Below are 26,368 nucleotides of genomic sequence, written 5' to 3'. Positions count from 1 at the left end.
AAAAAAAAAAAAAAAAAAAAAAAAAAAAAAAAAAATCAACCAACCAACAAAAAGTAAAAACCGAAACCAAACAAAAAGATTCTAATCTCATCTGTGGCACCTCTATATCTAACCTATAATCTTATCCAAAGAGAAAAGGAAAAACAGAGGATTCTTAGCAACCATGAGATGTGACTTGAGGAACCAAATGGTATACAGGGTTAATGCTAAGACAACTGTGACTCTCCCTGGAGAAACCAATGTCCACACCAGATGATGTCTTACTCTGGAATTCGAGATGTACTCAGGCTATCTTTCTTCTGAGAGCTTCTCATTCTCTTAACCCTATGCTTAAGACTAAATTAAAGACATCTTAAAATCTCCAACACTATTACATTAGCTAATCCTAAAATGTTTCCAGCATCAAAACTACAAATCCCAGTTTGCCCCCAAGCTGATGTCCCCAAAGCCTAGAGAAATTAATTCTTCAGAAGCTGAGGGTGGCAGTGTTGGATCTGTGTCTCTGTCCACTCAGTTTGAGCTTCTGCTCTGCCATGAGTACTGTAGCTTTAAGTAAGTTCCAGTACAATAGTCAAATAAGGGTACGCTAAGGGTCTTGACAAAAGAACAACGCTCATCAAGTGGGGCCTGTGAGCAAGTAGGAAACACAGGATGAGACCATGCAGCAGTGCACAGCACTAACAAGCCTGTCCTAGTTCAAAACCATGTCTATAAGGCATCTGATTAGGCGCTAATATTAGAATTAGAATTTTGGTTATATTTATAGTCAGTTTCTACATAAACTTGGGCTTTATATTACTACCAAAGATTCCTCAACAACTTAACTTCAAGGACAGAAGAAAAAAATAGTATAAAAATCTAAAGTTCTCAAAAAAACATTAATTGAACTTTTTAGAGTATCTGAAACACATACAAGGCATAAATAATATTACGTATCATTTGACATTACAAAATTATTCTGTGGCTAACCTATATTACAGCTCATAATCATGGAAAACACTGCATTACAGAATCTGCTCTTTAAATCTCACTGGTCCAATTCTGATGGCCCTAAATGCTCTCCACCTATTACAGTTCACTCGGGTTGCTTCTTGCTGAGACAAGCCCAGTTTACCCTCTTCTCACATGAACTAAAGTACAGAGATGCAGGGCAACAATGGACAGAAACGCCATATGGCAACTTGGGGCAGCAAAAGAATGTAAGCCGAATGCACACTCCAGGGGTGAACTGCCAGCATGAGACATGGGCCATAGCTGCCTTCCTGTAACCGGAATCTTATGTCTGTATTTATGAAAGGGCATTCTACAGATAAAAACAAATCTTAAGCGTTTAGGTCTCATCGGGTAGACAGGAAAATAATTCCATTAAGTCAAGCACTTCCATGTTTGATGCTATCAGACTCATCAGAAAGTCCTTCACACCTTTTAGAACCTTAGTCCCCGCAGTGGCAGTCATAGAATCACAGAGACCCAGCGCTGTATGTGTCATGACTCCAAAGCACAGATGTGTCAGTGTGCACTTAGATAGGCACTTCTTCCCTCTAGGGCAGTCCCAGGGACTCAGAACAGTCACTGAAATGCTCTCAAATCCAAACGCATACAATTTCAGGCTGCAACTTGCGCCGTTTACAGCCTTTTGTTTAGTGAGACAGCATCCTACATAGTACACAGTAGCCTTAACTCACAAGGACATCAGAAGCTTTCATCCACTGCCCTGACCCCTTTTCCCTTGACACAGAAAGAATAGAATGCAAGATTCAACTGATTTCCCAGTGCTAATTTTCATTTCATAGCTGGATAGCAAGAATATTAAGAGGAGGACAAAGCAGTATTACCAAGAGCTCTGCATGGAGGAAGGCCTGTAACACAGACCAGCATCTACTGTGGTCTGCACTCTTACATCCCATAGTAACCCCAGACAGTGGTGTGACAGTGTCTAGTAGCACAAGAATGCTGAAGCTCAGGACAACTAAGGAGCATGCTGGGTTCATGTCGTGTCTAATTCTCTAGATAATGCTAACTGCCTTATTGTGGAATGGTAGGTGTATAGTCGATGGCGCCCCAAAAGGAATATGTAGATCTAATTTACAGTACATCATTTTAGTATGGAGAGGCAGCTCAGTTGGTAGTGTTTGCCTAGCACACAGAAAGTCCTGGGTTTGATTCCCAAAACCACGTAGACAGGAAGCAGTAGTTGACACCCATAAGCTAAGCACCTGGGAGGTAGAGGCAGGAGGGTCAGGAGGATCAGGATGTCAAAGCCATCCTTTGCCATGTATTTGAAGCCACTCAGGGATATATTAGACCTTGCCTGCAAGTCTCGGGGCAGAAAAGGCTCCACCAAGACTGGGCATTATTGGTACCGCCAGTCTCCAGCCAATGACTGCCAGGAACACATTGGTAGAATAAAGTTGAGTTTATTGTGATGAAGGTTCTCTATGGGGCACCAGAGAATATCTCTTTAAGAATGCTCTAAAAGAAACTCACAGAACTGAGACTTTGTGTTTGGTTGATTTGGGGGAGGACAGAGATGTTCTCTCTCATATGGCTGCTGCCAACAGGGGCAGTTCTACAGGGAGGCAGACAGACAGGAGAGAGCTGCACTTGGTAAAGCTGCTGTAGCCATTCTCATTTGTATGGAAGGACAATGCTTTTTTGTGTTTGGGGTGGCAGTGACCCTCATACATTGAAGTGGATTTGCTTTGTCTTATTTTCCCAGGGTCTGAGAACAATCTTTTTTTGATATAGCTAGTAAACGGTTGCTTTTTTCTTTCCCAAAGACACTAGGAGGCCAGGTACATACATTTTGAGTGCTTCCTAAGCTTCCCAAGTTAACTATAAACCACGTACATTGCAAGTAGAAATGGAAGCATCCCCCCCCCAAAGTCTTGCATTTTAATTTATAGGAGAAAAGTAATTTCAGTGAAATGATTTTTTTAAGTCACAAGCCCAAGTACACACAACTGAGCGGTTCACTTTTTTCTGTGAGATGCAACGCTAAGCTTCACCAGCACACTCTTCCTTCTCATGACAGTCGTACTATATGGGCCTGTACTACATCAGGCTCTTACCAATTTCAGTGTTCAGAAACAAACCTCAAAATAAAAATAAAAGCAGAAGCGCCCCACCCCCACCTACCAATGACTTCAACGAATTGGAAAAGAAGCACACTGTCAAGTTCTGGAACGCCAAGCTGTGGGCACGCTCCCTCCCACATAATGAGTGCTGTTTTCATGAGTAATTACATGGATTCCACCCAATGGTCATGTAGACACTTTCCTGGTGTGAAATGCATTCATAGTACAGTATAATTATTCTCCGTCACTCTCTTTGCAAAGTGAACACAAGGCACTGTAAGGTTGTAATACTTTGGTAATTTGTAATTCATAAGAACCAATACACTGGGGAAAAAAAATCACTACTGAATGAGTGAGAAAAGGTTTAAATTAATAATGACTCTAAATAAGTAACAAGGCATATGTATTTCTATATTTTAAGACTTTATGTATACATATATATTGTGTGTGTGCAGTATAAGTTGTCATAAAATATTACCAGATTTAAATAAAGTCAAAGATATTAATCACTTTATCAGGTTTTTTCTTTTATTTTTGAGACAGGGTTGCTCTTTGTAGTACTGACTGTCCTGGAACTCACTATATAGACCAGGGTGGCTTCAAATGCAAAGACATTCGCCTTCCTCTGCCTCTCAGGTACTGGGATTAAAGGTGTTTAACACAATGCCTGGACTATCAAGATATTTTTAAGTTAAACAGAGAGCTAGAAAACAATCTAACTTTTATTAGAAACACAAAAGTATTAATTCTTATAAAACTTAAATAAAAGTATTGTCTATTTCTTCAAAGTAAGTTACACTGATACTTTCCATGTATACATGAGCCATTATGCAGTAAGTTTATTACTTCATATAAATACTATACTCATATGAAAACAAAACAAAATACCTCATACTTAGTACTCATTCATTTTAGAAAACATGATAAAAATGCATATCAAGTGTATTATTTGAATAACAGAAAAAACCTGAATTACTTAGCTAACTTTATATACCTGATTAATTAGAACTCTATAGTAGAGTCAATATGGCTTAAATTATAGCATTATCTGGGCTACTTACAGCAAAGTTATAATAAAGAGATGGGGGAGTTCAGAAGTGCATGAAAAACAAGCAATAAAATCTGTAATCATTAGAACAGAAGCTTCCTTGAGTTTAGCCATCTGTTTACTATTTATATTCAAAGGATATTTAAGAAAAATATACCAGTGGATACATCAAATTAAAAGATGTTAAAATTCTCCAGGTAGCCAGCCCCAGGAGTAGCAATATTAGGCAGGTATTCACTCCTCTTATTAGGAAAAGAGGACAATGATAAAGGTACATTATTAAGTTCCAGGACAGAGTGCTTTCCGCACACATACGAGAAACAACATGCCTTCTCATACAGTTCAAATTCAATTAGGAACATTAGTGCTTTTTCATCTTTCCTATGGACTGAAGTTCAGTAGCAATAAACTTCCTGATTACATTTTCAGGTCAACTATTTTTACAGAACATTATGGTTTATTCTTGAACTCTATCCATCACAGTTTTCTACAGACAGATAATTTGAATGTTAAGTCTTACCTGACCAGGTTCTGTCCCAGTAACAGTCAAGTCTTGGATGGATCTACGTCTTGGTTGCCCGTTGCCTTAAAACAAAACAAGCACAAGAAAAAAGTAAAACTGCAGTCTACCCACACAAGGGATCAGGGTGTAACTGCTGCAGAGGAAGTGCAATCTGCTGCTCCAGGGCTCTAAGGAACACGTTTAAAGGAAAAAGAATGAGTAATTTCATTGTAAAAACAAAGCAACCTAAAAACTGGGAAAGAAAGAGACAGAGAAAGAACTGTAGTGTATTAACTCTAAAATTACTGGCCCACAGCAGAGTATACCCTACTACTGCACAAACAGCAGCTGACTGTCTTCCACCATCTTCTGTCATGTGTTTAAACAGATGAATGCCTGGGGGCTGGGGCCGATGACGGCATCTATTTCAAGGGCCTTACGTTACAGTTTTCACAGTAAGACAGCTAGCAGGTTGTAAGACATGTCTGGCTTTAGCTGGCAGCAGTGCCTAAGAGGATGCTTAGGTTTAAATTATTGACCCGAGTCACATTTAATCCCATTAGTCTTTGTCAGAATGCAGTAATTCATCAGCTCAGTTTCCTCTGGGAGATGAACAATGTTCATTTTATGCTCAAATAAATATATGCAGCTTGTGAAGATGGGCTATTATGAACACCCTACTTTAGAAATATCTATATTAACAACATTTTGTAACTCAATAAAAAAAGAATTCTACAAACAAGTCTTCAGCAGAACAGATTGACTTAAACAACAGCTTCATTGAGCACCTTTACTTGGGAGTAGGATTGTTTATACAGCATCTTTTAACATGAGAGATCAGCTGTTAAAAAGGAAACACTGAAATACTACAAGAAACAGCTGGTACAATATTCACAATGCCTCTGACCCCGAAAACACTACCATATAATTCTCCAACTTGCAGGCAGCATTTAAGACACACACTCCAACAGCTTTGTTCTGCTGAGCAGACAAATCATTTGTATTTTTCACTCTCCATGATCTTGGATATAAAAAAATTGGACTGAGCTCCCAAGGTCCCAATGAGGAGCAGATGGAGGGAGAACACGAGCAAGGATGTCAGGACCACGGGGGGGGGGGGGGGGGGGGGGGGGAGGAGGTGCACCCACCCACTGAGACAGTGGGGGCTGATCTATTGGGAGCTCACCAAGGCCAGCTGGACTGTGACTGAAAAAGCATGGGATAAAACCAGACTCTCTGATCATGGTGAACAATGAGGACAGATGAGAAGCCAAGGTCAATGGCAAGGGGTTCTGATCCTACTTCATGTTCCGGCTTGGTGGGAGCCTAGCCAGTTTGGATGTTCACCTTCCTAGACATGGACGGAGCGGGGAGGACCCTGGACTTTCCACAGGGCAGGGAACCATGACTGCTCTTTGGATTAGAGAGGGAGGGGGAGAAGAGTGGGGGGAGGGAGAGGGAAATGGGAGGCTGGGAGGAGGCGGAAACTTTTTTTTTTCTTATTCTCAATAAAAAAAAAAAAGGAAAAAATTGTATCTAAAACCAATCAGTATCATTTAGCATTTTAACCCATGTGATCTCATTATTGCTATATGCATAAACCAAATGGACTTTGAATAGAATTAAGAATGTTTAATGAAATAATACAAGTAGTGAATATAAAACTCAAAACTCTTGAAAGTATAGCTCATAATGTTTCCTATTTCAGAATGTTTTAAAATTCTTTGTATACTCTGAATTCAAACTTACTTCAAGTTTCAGTTTATTCTGAAATGTCCCAACTTTTGGTTACAAAGTAAAACAAACTGTACTTATTGAATCAGACACGTTCATAAATACTTTTAACTATTTCTGTTTCCCCCAAAACAAAAAGGACACTACTCTGACTAGAGAACGATTTTAGGCCCATTTCATTCAACACTCTCATCCTAAAATTAGCACAGTTGAGACAGACTTATAAAAGTGTCTGGAACTCTTTTTTCAGGTCAGGAACATTTACAAATCTGAGGAACTACCCAGCGTATGTGTCTGCAAACCATGACATCGCCACCACAATTTCACCAAATATGAGTTCAAGTTTAGCCAAGGGATGGAAAGAAAGGGGGAGAAAAATTTTTATGAAACAGGGTAAAGAAGAGCTGACAGTTAACAAATGCCATAAAATGAGAGTTTCATGCTATAGCATGAGGGAAGCAAGCAGTAATAGGCAATTCATTTTAATGAGCACAACCATGTCAGAAACCACCTGGCAAACAGCTCAAAGCAAAAGAGGATTGCAATCAGCAAATACTTGTTGCTCCAATATTAAGTTTAAAAGCCGTAATTTGAAATATGAATGTGAAATAACTCAAGCTCCCAGGGCTTCAAATGAAAATCACTGGCTATCTTCTTAGAAAATTTGAATTCTCATTTTTTTTTCACTGAATACTCATCTAGAAATGTACTCATTTTACACTTAAAATATGTCTTACTTTGTGTGTGTGTGTGTGTGTGTGTGTGTGTGTGCGTGTACTCTTGCTACAGCATGGGTGTGGAGGTTGGAAGAGAATTTGTGAGAAATAGGTCTCTCCTTCCTGCTTGTTAGTTCTGGAAAGGAGTTCCTCACATCTCACTGGCCCCCAGTCTCTCCATGTTTTAAAGTTATCTGATATGTGCACACCTGCATTACACACATTCTAGCAAACAGAGGCAGAAAGCCCGATGGCAGCATGATGCTGAGTAGTAACCAGCATCCTACACATACTGCCCGACATTGCCACGGTAAAAAGTCCTGACCTTCTGCCAGGTGTGGTGGTGCACGCCTTTAATCCCAGTACTCAGGAGGCAGAGGCCGGTGGATCGGATCTCTACGAGTTCAAGGCCAGCCTGGTCTACCTGGGGAGTTTCAGGACAGCCAGGACTCTGTAAACCTTGTCTTAAAAAAGAAAAAAAAATCTGGAACGTCTATGATTTGAAGAGAAAAATGAAAGTTTTTAAGAGTGGTTTTCTAAGATCTCACTGCCAGCTCATGCTACACACCCTCCTCCAGGCCCCACACGGAAAGGCAAGGACACCAGAAAGCTGCCGTCTCAAGTGTGTCATAGACACAATCTAACTCCTCAAAAAAAGCAGCTCTTTTAGCTACAGTTGAGTTCTTAAGCAAGTGGTCAAGTCCTTCCAGAACAAGTCCAGAGACTACTGCCCGAGGTCTCACACTACCTACCCCTGTGCGTTTTCATATGGTCTAGACCAGTCCACAGCGTTCACTCCTGATGCTGGGAACTTTCAAAGCACATGCAGACTCTTCGCTTAAAAGCACTCTATTATCCTGGAGACTTCTTTTGCCCAAATTGTTGAAAAATCTGAGATTTGTAAGTTCTAAATAAAAATTGTTCTCATGTATAAAATAAGATTGAAAACATTGTATGACATTATATATGTAAGTTTTGAATTACTATTTAGTAGTGACTGATGGTATGATTTAAAAATGTGTGCTCATTACATTGCCACAATCTCTTACTAATTTCAACAAATTAGGACTCTTTTCTTAGAAGGACACCAGATAGGTTTTTCAAAGTAATTATTAATGACAGATGAGTATTGCTTTGGAATTAGTTTAATTAGATTAGAATTTGAGGTCCACCCCTGTTTTCTTTTCTTTTCTTTTTTTTTTCTTTCGGTTTTTCGAGACAGGGTTTCTCTGTAGCTCTTGGTTCCTGTCCTGGAACTAGCTCTTGTAGACCAGGCTGGCCTCGAACTCCCAGAGATCCGCCTGCCTCTGCCTCCCGAGTGCTGGGATTAAAGGCGTGCGCCACCACCGCCCGGCTTCCCTGTTTTCTTTTTTCTTTAATTATATTTTATTTCTTTTAGATAGAGTTTCACTATGTAGCCCCCTGGCTGGCTTTGAACTCTGAGAGATTCACAGGCGTCTGACTCCTGACTGCTGGGACTAAAGACAGGTGCCAATGTACCTAATGCTAGTTTAGTTTTTAGATTATAAAATGTGATCCCTGGTAATAAAAAATTTGGTGGAGAGTCACTGAATATTTACTGTAAAGTTAAATAACTTTTCTATTTAACTAGTCACAAATATCAAATTCTATAGGAAGTGAACAGGAATATCTTAACACAGTCCCTAATCAAAGGCTCACAATTGTTAATGAGACTCCCTGTAATAGGCAGGGACTTTTCAACTGTAGAAAAGCTCAAATCCTCCTGCCGTATTGTCTTTTCATTTGGGAAATGTGTAATAATTTATATAATTCTAGTTGAAGAATATTTACAAATATTAGTATCTACTAGTTCTTGACTCAAACACAGCATGAGAAAAACTATTCTTATGCTAGTGAAGAAAGCAAAACAACGAATATCTCTCAAGTCTGCCTCTGCCTCCAGGGTGTGATGCTCTGCAAAGCCCTCCCATTGGCCAGTAGGTTTGTCAATATCCAAGATGAAGCAGGGCCAGAGACTCAGTTAACGGCCTCCTATTCCACCTTTCTCTGCATTATACTCTTGCTATAAAACATACAGCACAGCTAATGTCTTATAAAAGTGAAAATGAGTATTTTCAGTTAATAGACCTAAATATGGCTAAGAGATCTAAACCATGGAGACTTAAGGCTTGTTTCTAACTTCAAGAATGATACTATGTAAGCAATAACACCAGATAACTCATGGCCTTCAGGAAATTGTACAAAATATTTTATATACATCAGTTAAGAATGGCTCAAAAATATTATTATATAAAGAAATACCTAAGATGAAATATCATTTTTGGTGAAGGCATTCTGTCTGTCTTCATACCAGGCCATATTATCACAGACTTAGAAACCACAAAGATCCATAAAACTGCATTGTCCATGCCCTCAACTGGTAGCATTTTAAGGTAATGCATATCTGGAGTGGCTCAGAGGCTATTTTAGTGCCTTAAAGTAGAATCAAGCATCATAATTAAGACTAATATTCTATTACATTTTCTAGTGTAGCTTTTTTCTCAAGATATGTACATATTATGACTATAATATCAGTACTTATAAGGTGACTCTGTAAGTCACATTTTGAGTATTTGTTTGATTTTATAGTAGTAATCAAGCTGGTATAAACTATAAATAACATTTTTATACTAGTATGAGAGAAAAAGCAGCAGATTGTTTCAATTATACTGCTTGTTCACAGCGGTGTGTGTGTGTGTGTGTGTGTTATGTATGCGTGTCTGTGATTTTTCCCAGTCGACTTTGAAACATTATAATCATACCTGGTGTCCCTGAGCACTCCAGTCACTCACAAAATGATTTTAGGGCTCTTCCCTGACTATTGATTTTAGAATTACAAATAAAGAACCACAATAGACCAATGACAGCAAAACCACTCCAGGCCTCAAGATACATCACAGAGCCAAAGTAATAAAAATAGTATGGTACCGGCATAAAAGTAGACAGACACGCAGACAGATAAAACAGAACAGGAGACCCAAGCATGAATACGTATGACTAATACCTAATATTTGACAAATATGCTCAAAACAGATCTCTACTTGGATGTAAGACCTGATCAACAAGAGGAACACCATGCTTGGTACTGGAAACCTTGTCTACTACCTAGAAGTAGTGAAGTCATGGATCTTGGAGAAAACCCTACGGCCACCACTTTGCTAAACCATAGCATCTCTAACTACATTCTAAATATTTGTCCTTATGCCCACAGATAGGTATAGCTATTACCTCTTATCAAGGAAATGTCTCTATGCAATGGGTGAAGTCCACTACAGAAAACCACAACTGATCAAATGCATAAATGTAGAGTCCAGTCCTAAATGATACATCTACAACACAACTTCCACCCACATCTAAGGCTCAGGGAGCATTTCAGAAGATAGAGAAGAAAGACAAGAACCAGGGAATTTGCTGTGGGACTATCTCCTAGAAATGCCAGAAACTACATGCATGAAGTCTCACCAACACGACAGCCTAAACATGACCTAGGACAGCAACAGACAGCAACATCACAAAGGGAAAGCTCATAAGGTCTCAACCCTAGACAAAAACTACAGGCAACTAAGGAATGTCCAGGCTGGAGAAACAGGCTTCCCCAGAGAAGAGCAGCCCAATTGACTACCCAGTACCACAAGTATCATTCTACAGACTGAGCAAGTTGTATTTATAAATCCAGGAACGAACACCTAACACACCACTACCGACACCAGCATTTGAAAGGAGGGGATATATAAGAGGGTTTGAAGGTTCGAAAAGGGAGAGAAATGATGAAGTTGCATCATAATCTCAAGAAATAAAAAAAATTTTTTAAAAAGTTCTGAACAAAATCTGCTTTCTGAACGCCTCAGACTCTTACTCCCCATTTTAAAGTGGGGAAGGCTGCTGCTTTCAGGCATATTACCTATTCATCTTCAACAAATATTGCTTTTGAAGAAACGTGAAAGATTATTTGAACACCAGCTGAAATAGATGACCTCCCACTGCCAGGATAGTTTTGCAAAATATAATCCCATCAGAACATGAGATGAGGAAAAGGGAAGAAAGAACCAGATCAAAACTTGGGGCAGCAGCCGTGTCAAGTCAAGATGAAGCAGAGATCTCCTTCATAGGTACTGGCCTTCAGAAACTCACTCAAGTGGACGATGAATTCAAGCTTCGTACTTTCTAGATTTACATGGCCACAGAAGTGGGTGCTGATGCTCTGGGTGAAGTGTGGAAGGGCTGTATGGTCTGAATTAGTGGTGGGAATCACAAAATTCTCCCCGACGAAGCAAACTGTCAGAGAACGCCCGCTGTTGAGCAAGGTGCGTTCTTATGGTAGAGTGAGGAGGACTGGAGAGTCTGCTCATGGATGCCTTGTGGATGCCAATTTGAGTGTTCTCAACTTTGTTACTTTAAAAAAGGAGAAGGATAGTCCTGGTCTGTACAACTAATGTGCCTGAGTGGATGGGGACCAAAAGAACTAGCAGAATCTGAAAGCTTTTCAATCTCTCTAAAGAAGATGATGTCTGTCAAATTGTTGTCATTCAGCCTTGTACAAAGTAGGCAAGAAGCCTAGGACCAAAGCACCCTAGATTCAACATCTTGTTACTCTATTTGCCCTGGTGCACAGCTCTGAAGAAACAGTGTGCTAAAAACCACAAGGAGGAGTTTGCAGAATATGCTAAACTTTTGGCTCAGAGAATGAAGGAAGGTAAAGAAGACACCAGAAACAGATTGCCAAGAGACATAGGCTGTCCCTGCTGAGAGCTTCTAAGTGTGAGTTTAGTAAGAGTAACAAATAAATTATTAGACCTTGAAGAAAAAAATTAAAAACTTGAGGGCAAAGCAAAGTTCAAGATCTATCTTAACTTCTTTACTGAAATAGTAGAAGGAAAAACAATCAGAAAACTTAAAGCAATCCAGTAATACCTCACTCATTTCTGCTTCTTGAAACAAAAGAATCTGTTACAGGCCACTGGAGGCTGGACAGTGGTGATGCACACTTTCCAGCAATACAAAGACAGAGGCAGGCTAATCTCTGAGTTTGAGGCCAGCCTGGTCTATGGAACAAATTCCACAGCAGCCAGAGTTACACAGAGGAACTGTATCAAACCAAACCAAATCAAACCAAAGGAAAAAAAAAACCCAAAAAACAAACAAGTCACTGGCTGAAAGGAGAAAGGATCATGCTTTCAAAATTCAAAGTCAAGGGAAGGCACTTAAGAAAAGCCCACTGCTTCTTCTCAGAGCCATTTATCAGTGCATAATGTAACAAGCAAATGTATTAAGCAGTTATTGGATGAATGTCCTAACCATAGGCGAGAACCTTCTCATTTGTACCAACTCTGCCTCGGGAGAGCTGACAGCACCTGGCACAGATGTGTAAGCACTACGATGTCACCTGTACTCAACTGATGAGCAGCTTCTAACGGTGTTCCTGCTTGGTATAAGAACAAGCCTCAGCTACAGCATCCCTTGCATGGGAGGGACAGTGGGAATTGAAGGGAGCATTACTATGCCAAAGTCTGCCAGCCTACCAGCCCCAGCAATGAGATGAGGTACGAAACTTGTACACTCTCATAATCAATGAGTGAGTCCCTTAGTATTATATTAAAAGCCGATTCCTGCATGACCTAAGGACTGGAAACTGATAGTAGCCAAGTAGCTTTCTTTATTACATGAATGATGCAAATAATACATAATGCTTTTGAAAAGCAAAGATCAGTAAGGGAAATTAGGATTTCTCTCTTTGCCTGGGCTAGTGCCAGGCACTTTCCTACTTCCCCCACGATGGAAGCATGTGTGACTAATCAAAGCAGGAAGGGGACTTGTCCACAGAGGCTGAGCAGGAGAAGATGACAGGATGGAGTGAACAGGAACAAAATTCACCATATACATATAGAGAAATGCCAAAGAAAGAAAAGTATGTTCATGTCAAGTCTGCATGAGCTTGAAGGAGCGCTGCTGCTGGGAGAGGGAGCACACGTCAACCTCTATACTGGACTCAGTGCACAGCACTCACCCAAAGCAAAGGATTACTGGGACTGTTTATTTGTGATAAGTGAAACAATTATGCAAAAAATATTTAGGACTGAGTTCCAGTGCTGGTAAACGGGAGTTTAGACATTAAAAATAAGTACCTAGACCAAAGCATTTGTCAGAAATGAGTTAACAGTGGTAACAATTTAAAAACTTCACTTTGAATAATATTCAAATAAAATTAGTACAAATTACTTTTATTTAGATAAAATGGCCCACAAAACTATAATTTATATTTTTTGTGTCCTAGTTTCTAGCTATTAGAGATACTCAATGATGTACTCATTTAATAAACCTATTTATTAAAATGTATGTTCAGTGTGGTAAGTACTATGGAGACAATTACTACTGACAGAATCAACAGTAATTAACAAACACATAGTCCTTATCCCTTAGTTTTAAGTTTAGCTAGAAAAAATTAGGCATTCAACTGCAGTTTAAACACAGTGCTAAATAAGTACTTTCATGGGCAAAATTAAAGAATGCCAAAGAACCCATCCAATCACACATGTGAAAAATATCATCTCTATAATAGAGTCAAGAGAGGAAGGAAAATTGTTATTTTTTTAAAACAGGGATAAATTTTTTTTTAAATCTGTATTTTATTTATCTTGTCCCCCTGTGTGTATGTGGAGAACAAAGAACAACTTTTGGGAGTCTGTTTGTTTACCCACCACGTGGGTCCTAGGAATTAGGTCATTAGGCTGATCAGGAAGAGCCTTTACCTGCTAAGTCACCTCACTGGCCCAAATAATCATTGTAAGAAATATATTGAAGGTTATTATGCCATTTAAGATTTATTAAAAATGGTGGCTTTTATTCATCTATGAAAGGACCACATAAGGTATAAAAGCATTTACCAACTGACTCACTGAAGCATCATGTGTGAGTCAGGTGTAAAACATAGTTGGTATTACCACACTAGCAGCAGAACTAAGCAGCTGTCCTGGCAGTTTTGTTGCTACAAGGCATCCTACAAATGGCAGGTCTGGCCTGGTTTCCACCCTCTGCCCTCCAGGTTACGCTAATGCAGTGCAGCAGCTCTCTTCTTCCAGCTGCAGGCCCACTGGCTCCCCAGACTCAGGCTGGGCAGGGAAGGAAGAACACAAGGACAGCACATGTTTCAAGCAGTTGCATCCTTTTTCTGCTAGGTACAGAATAGACCAAGGCACAGCTTACTCTCTCACTTTCGACAGAAGACTACGTAAACATGAGGAGGGATGGTGTTCTCCATTATGTGCAGAGTGTTAATTTCTTTTCACTTGATTCCTATCTCTGGAGATGTGAAATTGCGATTGCAGGTTGGTTTCATTGTGCAATATAAAGTTTTCTGCCTGTCTCCCTGGGTACTGTATGCGAGCTATCTATTTTCAGATCATATGAAAATTGGAGCAAGAAGTATTTAAAAGTACCAGGATCATTAATCCAGTTCCATAGCTGTTACACCAACACAGGTGGTCTATGATACCTGATATGACGATCTCAGGGACATCCAGAATGTTGCCAAATGAAGCGGTTTTACGGTGGCCCCGTTTAGGCTTGGAATAGGCTGAAAAAACACACATGTACAGTACACATGCAAACAACCACAAACAGTAACACAGGAAATGACTGCAAAACAGAAGAGTTCTGAAATAGTCATGTTAATTACATCTCATGCAGAACGGCATGCACGACTATCTAACTTTTCATCCATGCTTAGGAAGGTGCTGTTAAAGAGCAAAACCAAACAGTCTAAGACGTTTTACACACTGGCTTTAATTAGCAGGACCAAAAAAAAAAAAACCAAACAAACAAACAAAAAAACACTCAACAACAAAGACAGACAAAACCGCAGGACATGGAGAAGCTAAATTCCAATGTGTTCTTAGAAATATTCTACCTAAGTAAAATCAATGATATAAGGTGAGGGTCGGGAATGGATGGGTGGGAGGAAGAGTGGAGTTAGTAAGGTAAGCTGCCAGATTTGTGCTGATGACACAAACAGGATCAGATAGCTCTTTAAGTTAGGTGCTTCTTGGAATGTGCTATAAATTAAAATCCCATGATTAAACAATAATTATCAAATCAAAGCATAAAAATGTATGTTTCCATAAGTATTTCTATTAAATTGAACACTAATTATAGCTTTCAAAGTCTAGGGTATTGTTAAATATGAAGGCTGTTAAAAGCTGGCGTATGAATCTTTAAAGTAAGACAATTCATTAAAAAATTCCAAGGATGTATTGTTCTACATTTAGATAGCGAGGACAAAGTAATTTATTTGTATATGATTATCCTTGAACTGGAAAAAAAGTCACTCCTACAATATGTAATTACAAACCTATAACTGATTAGAAAAATTAGACTCAACAAAAGCATCAACTATTATCATAACATGACTTTCCTTTTTAGGTCAGAAATCAATATGATGTGTCTATTCTGAATGACACTTGTGAAGTGAAATGGCCAAAAGTGTTGGGGGTATGGCTCTGTCCAGAGACAACTGTGCATCGTGAAGGCCAGTAGAAGGCGAATGACCTCTGCTCAGCTTGACACTTTCTGAGGATTTACCCAGGGCAGAGACAGCCAGTTCCCTGCTAGTCTCTGGTCTCTCCTTTTCCTGTGCAATGGACTCTAACTTTACTAGAGCAGCAATGTCAGGTATGGATGCAGATCCCTTCTCCTAGAGGTAAGAACAGGCCACCTGACCGTGTCCCGCTGGCAAGTGGCGTGTATGTAGAAGTTGTAGAAAAGGTCTTCGAAGCTTGCTTTCTTCGGTTACCACTTCTTTCCTGCCCCCTGAACTGTGGAAGGGATGGGTGAACTGTACCAGCCATTTTAGACCACAAGGTAACCTTGAGGACAGAAATTAAATAGAGACTGTGACACACAGGGACACAGAAAACCAGCTGCCTAGTGACCACGGGCATATCTAGACTTGTCTATGTGTGATCACAGCTTATGTGTTCAGACACTGTTATTTCCAGATTCTTTCCTAGCTAAAGGCTTTAGTGAGGTTGATAAACTCAGGGACTGTGATTAGTTTAGACAAATACAGTACAGTTCATCTGGATGCCACTTTCTACAAAAGAACACACACAATCAGAATATTTTACTTAGAAAACAACTAAGTTTAAAAAATAAAGTCTGTATCTATAATTAAATGATATGCAGATAGACCAAAATATCCTCTGAGAATTTGTAAGTTTTGTTGTTTGTTTACACTTCCACATTCTCCAATACAATGTCCATTTTTATAATCCACTCTTCTCTAACCTTGGAAGAATCAGAAATAACAAAGTAAGACCCAACTAAATTGGCACCACTGTAATAAAATCCGGCAAAAAAAGAAAAAAACGTGTCAGTTGATCAGGTGACCAAACACCATTCCTTTTCATTCTGACTACTCTGTCTACTGCAATGTTTTAAGGGCTTATAAAATGAAATTTAATCACTAGCAAAATCAATGTCTGATGAAACTACTACTATCTCATTCTACCATCAAACAAACAACTTCTAGCTCGGCTATTCTTGCCACTGGCAGGATAGTGGGACGACAACATAGTCCTGGAGCACAATTTTCTGCAATGGTTTTTTTTTTTGTTTGTTTGTTTTTTTGTTTCTTTGGCTTAGCACACAAACAGTGGTAAATTACTCTGTCACTGCACTGTTCTGGTATTGGTGGAATTTCAATTTCTTAGAGCTAGTTTACGTTTGAGGAGAAATAATTCTATTTGATAAAATCTGTAACTAGAAAGATGTATTTTATAAACCAAAGAAATTTTAAGTCATATTTCTCTTATTTAAAATTTGAGCCAAACATACAAATTTACGCTAGAAGTTTAGAAAACATACTGTAACCCTGCCATCTGTTCACAAAAGTACACAGAAGACAGAAACACCCGGCAGCCCCACTGGAAACAATTGTGAGCATCATGTAAAACCACAGTCATTTTCTCTTTGGACTCGCAGCCCCTTTACCTGGGGTCGCCACGATCCTAGCTTCTATCTCAGACATGTCCGCACTCATCCTCTTGCCCTCGGAGGTCGGGGGCAAGCTCTCCACACTGCTCCCACGAGAGGCTCCCAAGCTCAGCCGTCCAGATTCACTCTGTTAAAATTATAGGTCAATCTCAATTACTGCAGTTCTTTTTATGTAGAGATCCAGGACAGGCAAAGAGGAAGATAACAAGTGCATTTTATGACTATGGTACTGTTCTGAAAGACGGAATTTTATACCGGGAGGGAGCTAAAAAAACAGGAGAGCAAGCTCAGATACATGCCGCTCAGAGTAATCTAACCAGCAATGGCCACAGTACAACCAACCTGAACAGGATGAAGTGACAGTCTTATGAGAATTCCTTAACTGGCCCATAGAACAACAAAATGTATTTCACACTGCATAGGACCCTTAGTTAGGGTGGATCACATGGAGGAAGGGGTAGGTGTTGGCAACAGCAACAACCAGCAGAAAGGAAAACAACTTGTTTGGTAACAAATGGCAGCAAAATTTCATGTCTCTCACCATAAGCTCATTGGTCTGGTGCAGGAAGAAAGCTTAAGATTGTTACATATGTGACAAACTAGCGACCTATTTAGTGTAATGTTCTAACTACTAGTAAGGAAACCATGCAATTTTACTTTAATAACAAACCTGTTGCTTTGCCTGATTTTTTAGCAGTTTTGACTCTAAGCGTTTAATAGTATCATTTGTGGCAGGAACTTGCTCCAGATTCGTGTCACTTTTATTACTGGTATTTGTAGAAGCGATGTCCATGAATGAGCCTAGGAAAACAGAAACATTTATAACTTCAGGTTGAGAATGATATGAATGTCTCATTCAATAACTGAGAAGACATAAATAAAAACAGCAAGACTTCCACACAAATTAGACACCCTAAACAAGCCCATTTTGCATGAAGGTTACAGACGCACAATAAAGAATCAATCGGTTTTCTAAACAGATGAGACTAACGTAAGGGTTTAGCCCTGAAGTAGAACTGAGGGTTTAAGCTGAGATGAGCAGACCAGAGGATGAGAGAGTTTGAAGGACACAGCTAGAAGTCAGTTTGGAGAGCACTGCTGGAGTCCCTACTAGGACTCTTGTTCTGGATGTATGAGGGTGGAGCTCAGGTATAAGATGAAAACAAATGCTCTTTCTCTTCTGGAGCAACAGGTTACCGTGCAGACATGGCCAAGTCCACGAGTCACACAACAAAAAAGAAATCCCCCAAATGGCACAGGATAGCATCAAGAAACCCAGTCACAAAGATACTAATGTCTTAAGGGGCTGACTCCAAGTTCCTGAGGAACATGCTCTTTCCGAAGAAGCACAACAAGAAAGGCCTGAAGAAGATGCAGACAAACTATGCAAAGAGCAATGCACCTGCAGAGCCCATTAAGGATCCTGTGAAGCCCAAGGTGGTTAACCCAAGGTGATTAACCCAAGGTGCCACAGGCCCCAACCACAAACTCAGCCTTCTAGCTTTCATTGCTCATTCCAAGCTCGGGAAGCAGATTTGAAGCTACACGGCTAAGGGTTATTGGCTGTGCCGAAAAATTCCAGTTCCAGCTCAGGCTCCCAAAGGTGCCACAGAGAGGGTTTCTATCAACTACCATGAAGACAGAGGGACTGGTGTAACACACCTACACACTCTTTACAGATGGTCATTGCCCTTGCTGCTTTTACAAATAAAATGGAGGCATGATCTGCTGGGGGGCGTTGTCAAAGTCCTGGTATTGGAAGAGGTAACCAAGGAGATGGAGAGGAATGGCTGAGGGAATAAGCAAATGGCTGAGCCCTTGGTACTCTAGCACTTAAAGCTGACGAAATGAGGAGCACAAGCAAAGAAAATCAAGAATAAGTTGGGGATGGTCTCAGAGACATAGTATTTATTTAGCATTCATAAAATCTTGGATTCTACTAGTTTTGCAAAACAAAATAATACCAAAACAATAACCACCAAAAAAAAAAAAAAGCCCCAAAAAACTCTAAACCAGAAATGTAATGTGAAATTCAGATTAGTATTGGGTCCCGCACAACAACTTTAGAGAGTGTAAGGAGAGAATGTAAGTGATGAATGCCAAACATTCATTAGCATCAATTGTGAATATAAAATTCCATTCATTTGCCATAGTTATACAGAGATAACTGGTGACCTGGATTCAAAGTGAGACTTTATCCCAAAAAAGATGAAATTGAGAACCAATGAACAGCAACATAATATTCAATCCTTCAGCCCTAACTAAGAAGTAACTCTAGACATGGAAGGTCTTCAGTAGCTCTTTAACCTCAGGACCTTCATGAAGAGCGAGGCACCTGGCAACGACCTGCAGTGAATCCAGAGAAATGAGGATTCCACTCCTTTTCTCATGTGTAGCTTCAAAACTTCAAGGGATGGAGGGGAAATGCTAAGGCTGCTGACGCCGTGTGTTTACCTGTGCTGGTGGCTGAGTTGCTCTGCCCTTCATCAGAGTACTGGCAAGGATACTGTAAAGGCTCGTCCGCTCCTGGGAAGTACTGTAGTAAAAGCAAGTCACAATTTAAAATGCCTTTAGTACAGGTAAACCCCAATACATGAACTCAAGAGCACATGTGCATCACTGCCTTAGTTTAAGGTGCACCAGAGGGCCACAGCTCTGCCTTCCCACATGGAATGACTTCTGTTTCGGACCAGACAAAGATGTGGCAGTGCTCCTTCTGGAAAGTGAGCTGTGGACAATGCCATGTTCGGACTTAAGCACAGAAGACAGGACGGGAAGCTCTCTGGAGGAGCACACAAAATGGAGGGCTAACTTCTCAGAAGTATATGTGACTTGGAACAGGGACATATATTGAAAATTGTTGCAAGGTCTGACTGCTGGCAGTGCGCACCAGTGAATCACCTTTAGAGCCAGTATTTAAGCATTAAGAACATACTTTACGGAAGCCCTCTTATGAACTGTAGACATAATACTGAAATTATTTACTGAACAATACAGTAAAATTTAAGGGGAATTTTTTTCAAATTAGACAAAACATAGGTGACCAGTTATAATTTGACTTACACATCTTAAAGTTTAGGTGTACAAACTTTAGTCAAAGTTACTTCTTAATTATTTTATTGAAAATAATCTATTTTCAATGAAAGAAAAAAAACACCCTAAAACATTTGAAATAACCCTAAAGTGTTAAGATTTGTAGAGTAGGGAATTTAATTATCTTTTTAAAAGGATTCTTTTAAATTAAAAAAATTCCATCAGGCACAGAAAAAAGTTTAGTTTTTATTGGCGTCTGAAAACATGCAGTCAAAAGCCAAAATAGGAAATATTAAAATTATTCAAATATATACCTCTTAAAATAGATCTCCAGCACACTATATAAATGACTGCATTTTGATGAAAAGCTGATGAAGTTAGTTTAGTTCAGCATGTTATTAATTGATCATATACATGTAGGCACTGAAAAGCTTTAGATGCCCTATACCAGCATCTCTCATACACTCTGGTACCCAGGAACAAAACATTTATTTATAAACATTAGTACAGGACAGCAATCCCAGAAACCTCGCCTATCCATCTTGTCATTACAGAGAGAGAGACATGTTCCTAAAGTAATGTTTTTTTCTTCTGATAATACGAGTAACAAATGCCTATTCTAACTTTAAAAACAACGTAAAATGCAAAAACAGTTCCCATTCCCTCATTTTAAAAGCCCATTAAAACTCGGTTTTAGTTATAGTTATGTTATAGTCCCCCAAACCCAAAGCCCCTCAAAAGAAGGATTATACCCGCATCAAGTGAGTCATTATTTTCACAATCTCCTCCATTGAAGGGCGCTGAGAGGGGTCCTTAGACCAACAGCGGGTCATCAGACTCTCAATGGGCTTAGGTAAATTTTTGATCAATGGTGGTCGAGTACCTATAATTAAAAATTAGAGGGATAAAAGAATTACCTACCCAAAGAGCAGTGCAAGATTTTTATAGTTTATTTCCAACAATATCTGGATTAACATTTTTTGTCTTTTAGTTTACTATTTATTGAATCTATACTTATTTTCACAAAGGGCAAACTATAGCAAAAGTTTTATTAAAAGTTGTAACACATGGTGGTAATAACAGTAAGAACTAAGACTACTTCACCTGGATGTAAGTGGAGACTGGCTTTTGTTTCCCAACTGCCCAAACCCAAATAATCACATAGAAACTGTATTAATTACAACACTGTTTGGCCAATGGCTTAGATGTAATCCTAGCTATCTCTTACATCTTAAATTAACCCATTTCTATTATTTTGTATTTTACCCGAGGCTTGTGGTCTGTTACCTCCCATCTTGCTTCTTGGGCAGCGACATGCCGTCTGCCTGACTCCACCTTCTTTCTCCCTGGAGTCACTTCAGTTTTCCCACCTACTTATATTCGTCCCTGCTGTAGGCCAAAGCAGCTTCTTTATTAACCAATGGTAATAAAACATCTTCATGGCATACAGAGGGGCCCACATCATATAGATAGGGAATCTCCCCTATCTGTCTAAATAAAAAAGGTTTTAATTTTAACATAGTAAAATTACATATAACAAAACAGGTATCAAGCAAGAATTACAGCTATAATATTTAGTCTATTTGTATCTGGTAAAATTAAAGAAAATATTCTATCATCTATTTTATCTTTGTGGGTCTAAAGTTTCATAACTAATTTACCTTTTATCATAACTAAGGAAAAATACACCTTTAATCAGCACTTGTGAGGCAGGGGATGGCAGAAATCATGGATTCTAGTTCAGCCAGGGCTGCAGGATAAGACTGTCTCAAAACCTAAACCAAACTGTAAAGCACTCTTTCAACAAACAACAAAGGCCAAGTGCATTAATTAAGAAAAACAAGTAGCTGACTTGAGGCAAGATGAATTTTTAGACTATAAAACTTCAAATGTATTTGAAAAAAAAAATCTTCCATTTATAGAAAACGATCTCCTCAACTATGGCGTAACGTAACTTCCTTCTGTCAAGCAGTACTAGACTCCCTGACCCCCTCAACCATGGTGTCACACCCTGCACCATGCTGTCGCACTCCCTGACTGCCTTCCTATGCAATGCTATGCCTACCAACTTCCCTCTGCTGTACTGTTACAGGACGGATTTACTAAGACTGCAATGGCATTACTAAGCTTCTCCACTCAAGAGTGACGTCAGATACAGTATTGTAGGTTAATCAATCAACAAGTTAGTTCTTTTACTCTGTCCCTCATTGACCATCATTTGCTGAAAACTGACAGACTCCTGCATTTTCTACGACACTACAGGACATAATAAAGTGGGAAAGGAAACTGAGAAAGTAGCTAAGATTTCTCCGAAGGTTTTGCTTGGCCAGTCTACACATGCTCTAAAGAGCCAGACAGATGTTTGTTCTTTGCTCACCTGTGAGCTAGGATACAAACGAGCACTCACTGGGGTGATTAGGGCACAGGAGGGACCAGTGATGCTATAGTTCCTTCAAGGAGTTTCTTTATCAAAGCTAGTGTGAAGGACCTATTAGTGAGGAAGATGTCTACCACATCTGTGACTGGAGGCCAGTGAGACATAACACTGCCCATTAAGTCACTGATGAAAAGTGGGAGCACTTGAATCAGAAGGACCTGCCTGTGGCTCCTAGCGCCATCACTTACTGCTTGTGGTGTCAGCACAGGTAAGTGCGGTCGAGAATATACAACTAAAACGTGTGCAGCACTGAATGTTGTGCCCTTCTGAGCTTAAGTAACAATTATTACCAGCAGATCTGCTATTTGCTCTTTCTCCTTGATGAGAGATTTGCTTTCTCAGGAGAAAAGGGACCTAGCTTCCTAACTGTCTTAACAATAGGAGATAAATATCATTTATCTATGTTTTCAAAATGCTTTTCTATCCCCGAGAGAGACTAAAAGTACTGGCTAAGTTCTAACGGTCCTTCCCTCATCAGTGTGGAAGGCAGCTTCAGCCCTATGCTGAAGTTTCCATTCTCCCCACCAGAACCAGAGACAGAGAAATGGAGAGTGCTAAAGGAAGGTGGTCTGCTAACAAATAACTCTATTTTAAGTCAGATATACATGGTCTCTGGGGAAGAGAATGGGAATAGTTTTCCAGATATGAAATATACAAAACATATTAAAGGAAAAATTCTTTCAACAAACCATTATGAACAGCCCACATGATTCGGAAAGCTGGGCCCCCGATCTCATCAAAGGGTTTCCGGCGTGTTATCACTTCCCAGAGGATAATGCCCCAGCTGAAGACATCACACTTTTCACTGTAATTGCTACCTATGAGAAAAGGTAGGGGAATCTTGAGACCTCTTTCTTAGGAACCACAGAAGCCACTAGTCTCATAAATTCTAAAGACAAGAGATTGTCACACTCAGAGTTGAGCATTTACTTTCTTAATATTTTCAAACTATAGTCTAATGAATTAAATATAAACAATATACTCAAAATCTACATAAGAAAGTCAGAGTTTTCTACTTTTTCAACAGGATGCATTGGCCTTCTTCTCTATGTAGACTGATCTCCTTTATAGGCATAGTTTGAAACACCTTTATATTTCTTCCTGTAAGTTTTTAAACTTCTTTTTCAGAAAAAGGCTTATTTTTATTTTATGTGCATGAATGATGTTTTGCTTATATGTTTGTCTGTGTAGTATGTGTAGAAATGCCCATGGAGGTCAGAAGTCACCAAGCACCCTGCATCTGGAGTTACAGACCTTCCTGAGACTTCTATGGGTGCTAGGGATTCAACCTGGGTTCTCTGCAAGAATAGCAGGTACTCTTTCCTTCAGAGTCACTGCTCTAACCCGTCAGTTTCTTTTAAGAATGCTCATTTGGAGATGAAAGCCAGGGTCTTTTTCATACAAAGTATATGTTCTATGACTGAACTATATCCCCAGCTCCTGTAATTTGTTGCCTTAATACTTTTCCTGCTCTGTGACAAATAGCATTCTTTGCTATCAGAGTAAAGTACTGTTTTGATTTAGTGGCTTCCTTTTTAATATATACAGCTATAATTCTTGATTTAAAAATCACAAAGAACATTTAAGTGATTAAAATTATGAATGACAAATGAAAACTAAGCAGATTGTGAACAAAACTACTACAAAGATGGCGGGTATACCAACATAATACACATACCCCAAAAAGTCCATACCCCAATTATTACAATGATAGATCTGTATGCAAAGAAGCACACAATAGTACAGAATTGCCACAAGATAGCAATATAATTTAGGCTACAGGTGCTGCCTGATGACACCTTTCAGAAATTTAGAAATTTATATAACCTAATAGTCTGGGCTTTGCTGCCCTCAAAACAAATGATGCTCACTCTGCATCACAAACCCCTCTGCTGTATTTACTAATACTGTGCCACTGGAATGCACAAGAAGTGACATTAAAAATGACTGAACTATTAGAAATTGCACCTGCATTATCCAGATGAAAGAGAAAGTATTATTTAATTTTATGTAATTAAACATCTGTAGCCCAACAGTCTGTAACTGACCTTTGGGGACCAACAGTGCTAGTCAGCTAAAAAGCTGCATGATGTTTCCCTTCCTCTGGGGCGGCTCAACACAAAGCAGCAAAAAAGGTTAAAATTCACCATCGGGGGGGAAAGAAAGAAAGAAAAGCAGAGAAAAAGAAAAAAGGCAAAGTTCTATCTGGTGGTGGTGGCACAACTTTAATCCTGGCGCTGGACAGAGGCAGGCAGATCTCTGAGTGAGGCCAGCCTGGTCTACAGAGCGAGTACCTGGACAGCCAGGCCTACCCAAAGAATGAAAAACAAACACACACACACACACACACACACACACACACACAAAACCAAAAAAACAAACAAAAAAAGGCAAAGTGCCTAGGCAGAGTCTGATTCTTGAATGTGTTTTGAGTACTGCAGCATTCATGCAAACAGAGATTCACAGAAAGCCCATTTCTTTAGCTCCATGTTTCTCATTTAAAACAGGACTTGATGTTTTCGTACGGAAACTTACATATACAAACTAATCTTATGACTTCCGAGTGAGCTATGGAGATGTGAAAGAAAGCAAATGTTGGCTTACCCTCTACCAGTAGATCTCAGTACCACATCAGCACCCAGTCACTTGCAGTCTTTTTAAGGCATGCCCGTTTAAACCTCAGCACTCTTAGTTTTTAACTGACAGGAAATCAGTGCAAAGGCACAGTTGATTCTCCTTATTTGGGGCATATACAGTCTATTAAGAAGTCTCCATATAAGACTATGTGTCTTCGTTCACGACAATTTTGTCAGGTAATCAATATAGGACCTTGTCTTATGTGTGTGTTTAGACTGTTCACCTAACCCCCATGGCTAATTAGTGTCAGACTCTGGCACTCTAGAGCTTGTCCAAGAGAACACCCCCTAAAATGTGTTTTTATGTACCTCACATCTTCAAAGCCTTCTTGTACTTAGGCAGCTCTACTCTTGGGGATAGTGTAAACAGTAAAACCACCATGATCACCAATAAAAGGGAGAACATGGATCTGAATAAACTGCAAAAGGGTCCCTTATTTACCTTATCAGGGAAACAATCTTGGAGAGTGCTGGGCATGACTCAAAATCTGTTCTGTTGTTATGAGCACCTTATGTCTGTTACAGCTGTGAAAGCATCTCACTAAAGATTAGCAAAAAGACAACTTCCCCATTATGCAACCTGTGAACAATGAGGACTGGTTGTACACATGTGTCCATCTGCACAGAAAACGCCAATTTAAGTTCTTCCAAAAAATCTGGGATCTAAGGCTATAATCACTTAAGACCCTCTTATGTACTGTTCAGAAGTACACTATATACAGTGTTAAAATGCATCCTGGATTTACGTGAATCAAGGCAGACAGTCGGCCGCATCTCGCTCTGTGGCTGTACCTTCAAACACTTCAGGAGCCATCCAAGCAGCGCTCCCTTTGTTATTGGTCATGTGTGTCTGGATATCACAAGCTGTACCAAAATCGCAGATCTTCAGAACTGTCCCTCCTGCAACCAGCAGCAAGCTATTGTAAAAAAATTCAAAAGTCACAAAGTCAGTATTTGATTTTATAGTAAAGAAGAGATAAACATAGAACTGGAAAAGCTAAGTTAAACGAATGCTATCAGTAAACTTCTATAAAATATAAAGCTCTAATAGTATAGAGTTTAGAGGACTATCAGAAAAAATTAACGTAGAGAATTCAGGGAGACCAACATATTCAAATTTTGATGTCTCTCTCTACCTTTAGTTCCGTGACATTTCCTGACCAAGTGTCCCTTTGGC

The 26,368-nt window shown here is 39.5% G+C and overlaps 1 protein-coding gene across 2 annotated transcripts in view; it reads right to left on the bottom strand.

Annotated features, from left to right (window-relative positions):
• The window catches only part of Map3k7 (mitogen-activated protein kinase kinase kinase 7), a 57,653-nt gene that overhangs the window by 13,228 nt on the left and 18,057 nt on the right, over window positions 1–26,368 (bottom strand). The window contains exons 6-13 of one of the 2 annotated variants that reach the window (XM_050145463.1): window positions 25,984–26,108; window positions 23,245–23,373; window positions 20,871–21,001; window positions 19,540–19,621; window positions 17,756–17,886; window positions 17,083–17,212; window positions 14,588–14,668; window positions 4,646–4,710 (exon numbers count right to left, since the gene is read on the bottom strand). In XM_050145463.1, the coding sequence (XP_050001420.1) occupies window positions 4,646–4,710; window positions 14,588–14,668; window positions 17,083–17,212; window positions 17,756–17,886; window positions 19,540–19,621; window positions 20,871–21,001; window positions 23,245–23,373; window positions 25,984–26,108 (874 nt within the window). The remainder of the gene's footprint in view (window positions 1–4,645; window positions 4,711–14,587; window positions 14,669–17,082; window positions 17,213–17,755; window positions 17,887–19,539; window positions 19,622–20,870; window positions 21,002–23,244; window positions 23,374–25,983; window positions 26,109–26,368) is intronic. The other variant, XM_050145464.1, reaches the window with a different exon arrangement.

This window comes from Alexandromys fortis, unplaced genomic scaffold (genome assembly GCF_014885135.2).
Source record: "Alexandromys fortis isolate MF-2015 unplaced genomic scaffold, M_Fortis_MF-2015_v1.1 scaffold_2_26212498_36691700, whole genome shotgun sequence".
Lineage (NCBI taxonomy): Eukaryota > Metazoa > Chordata > Mammalia > Rodentia > Cricetidae > Alexandromys > Alexandromys fortis.
This window is presented reverse-complemented; position numbering and strand designations above follow the sequence as displayed.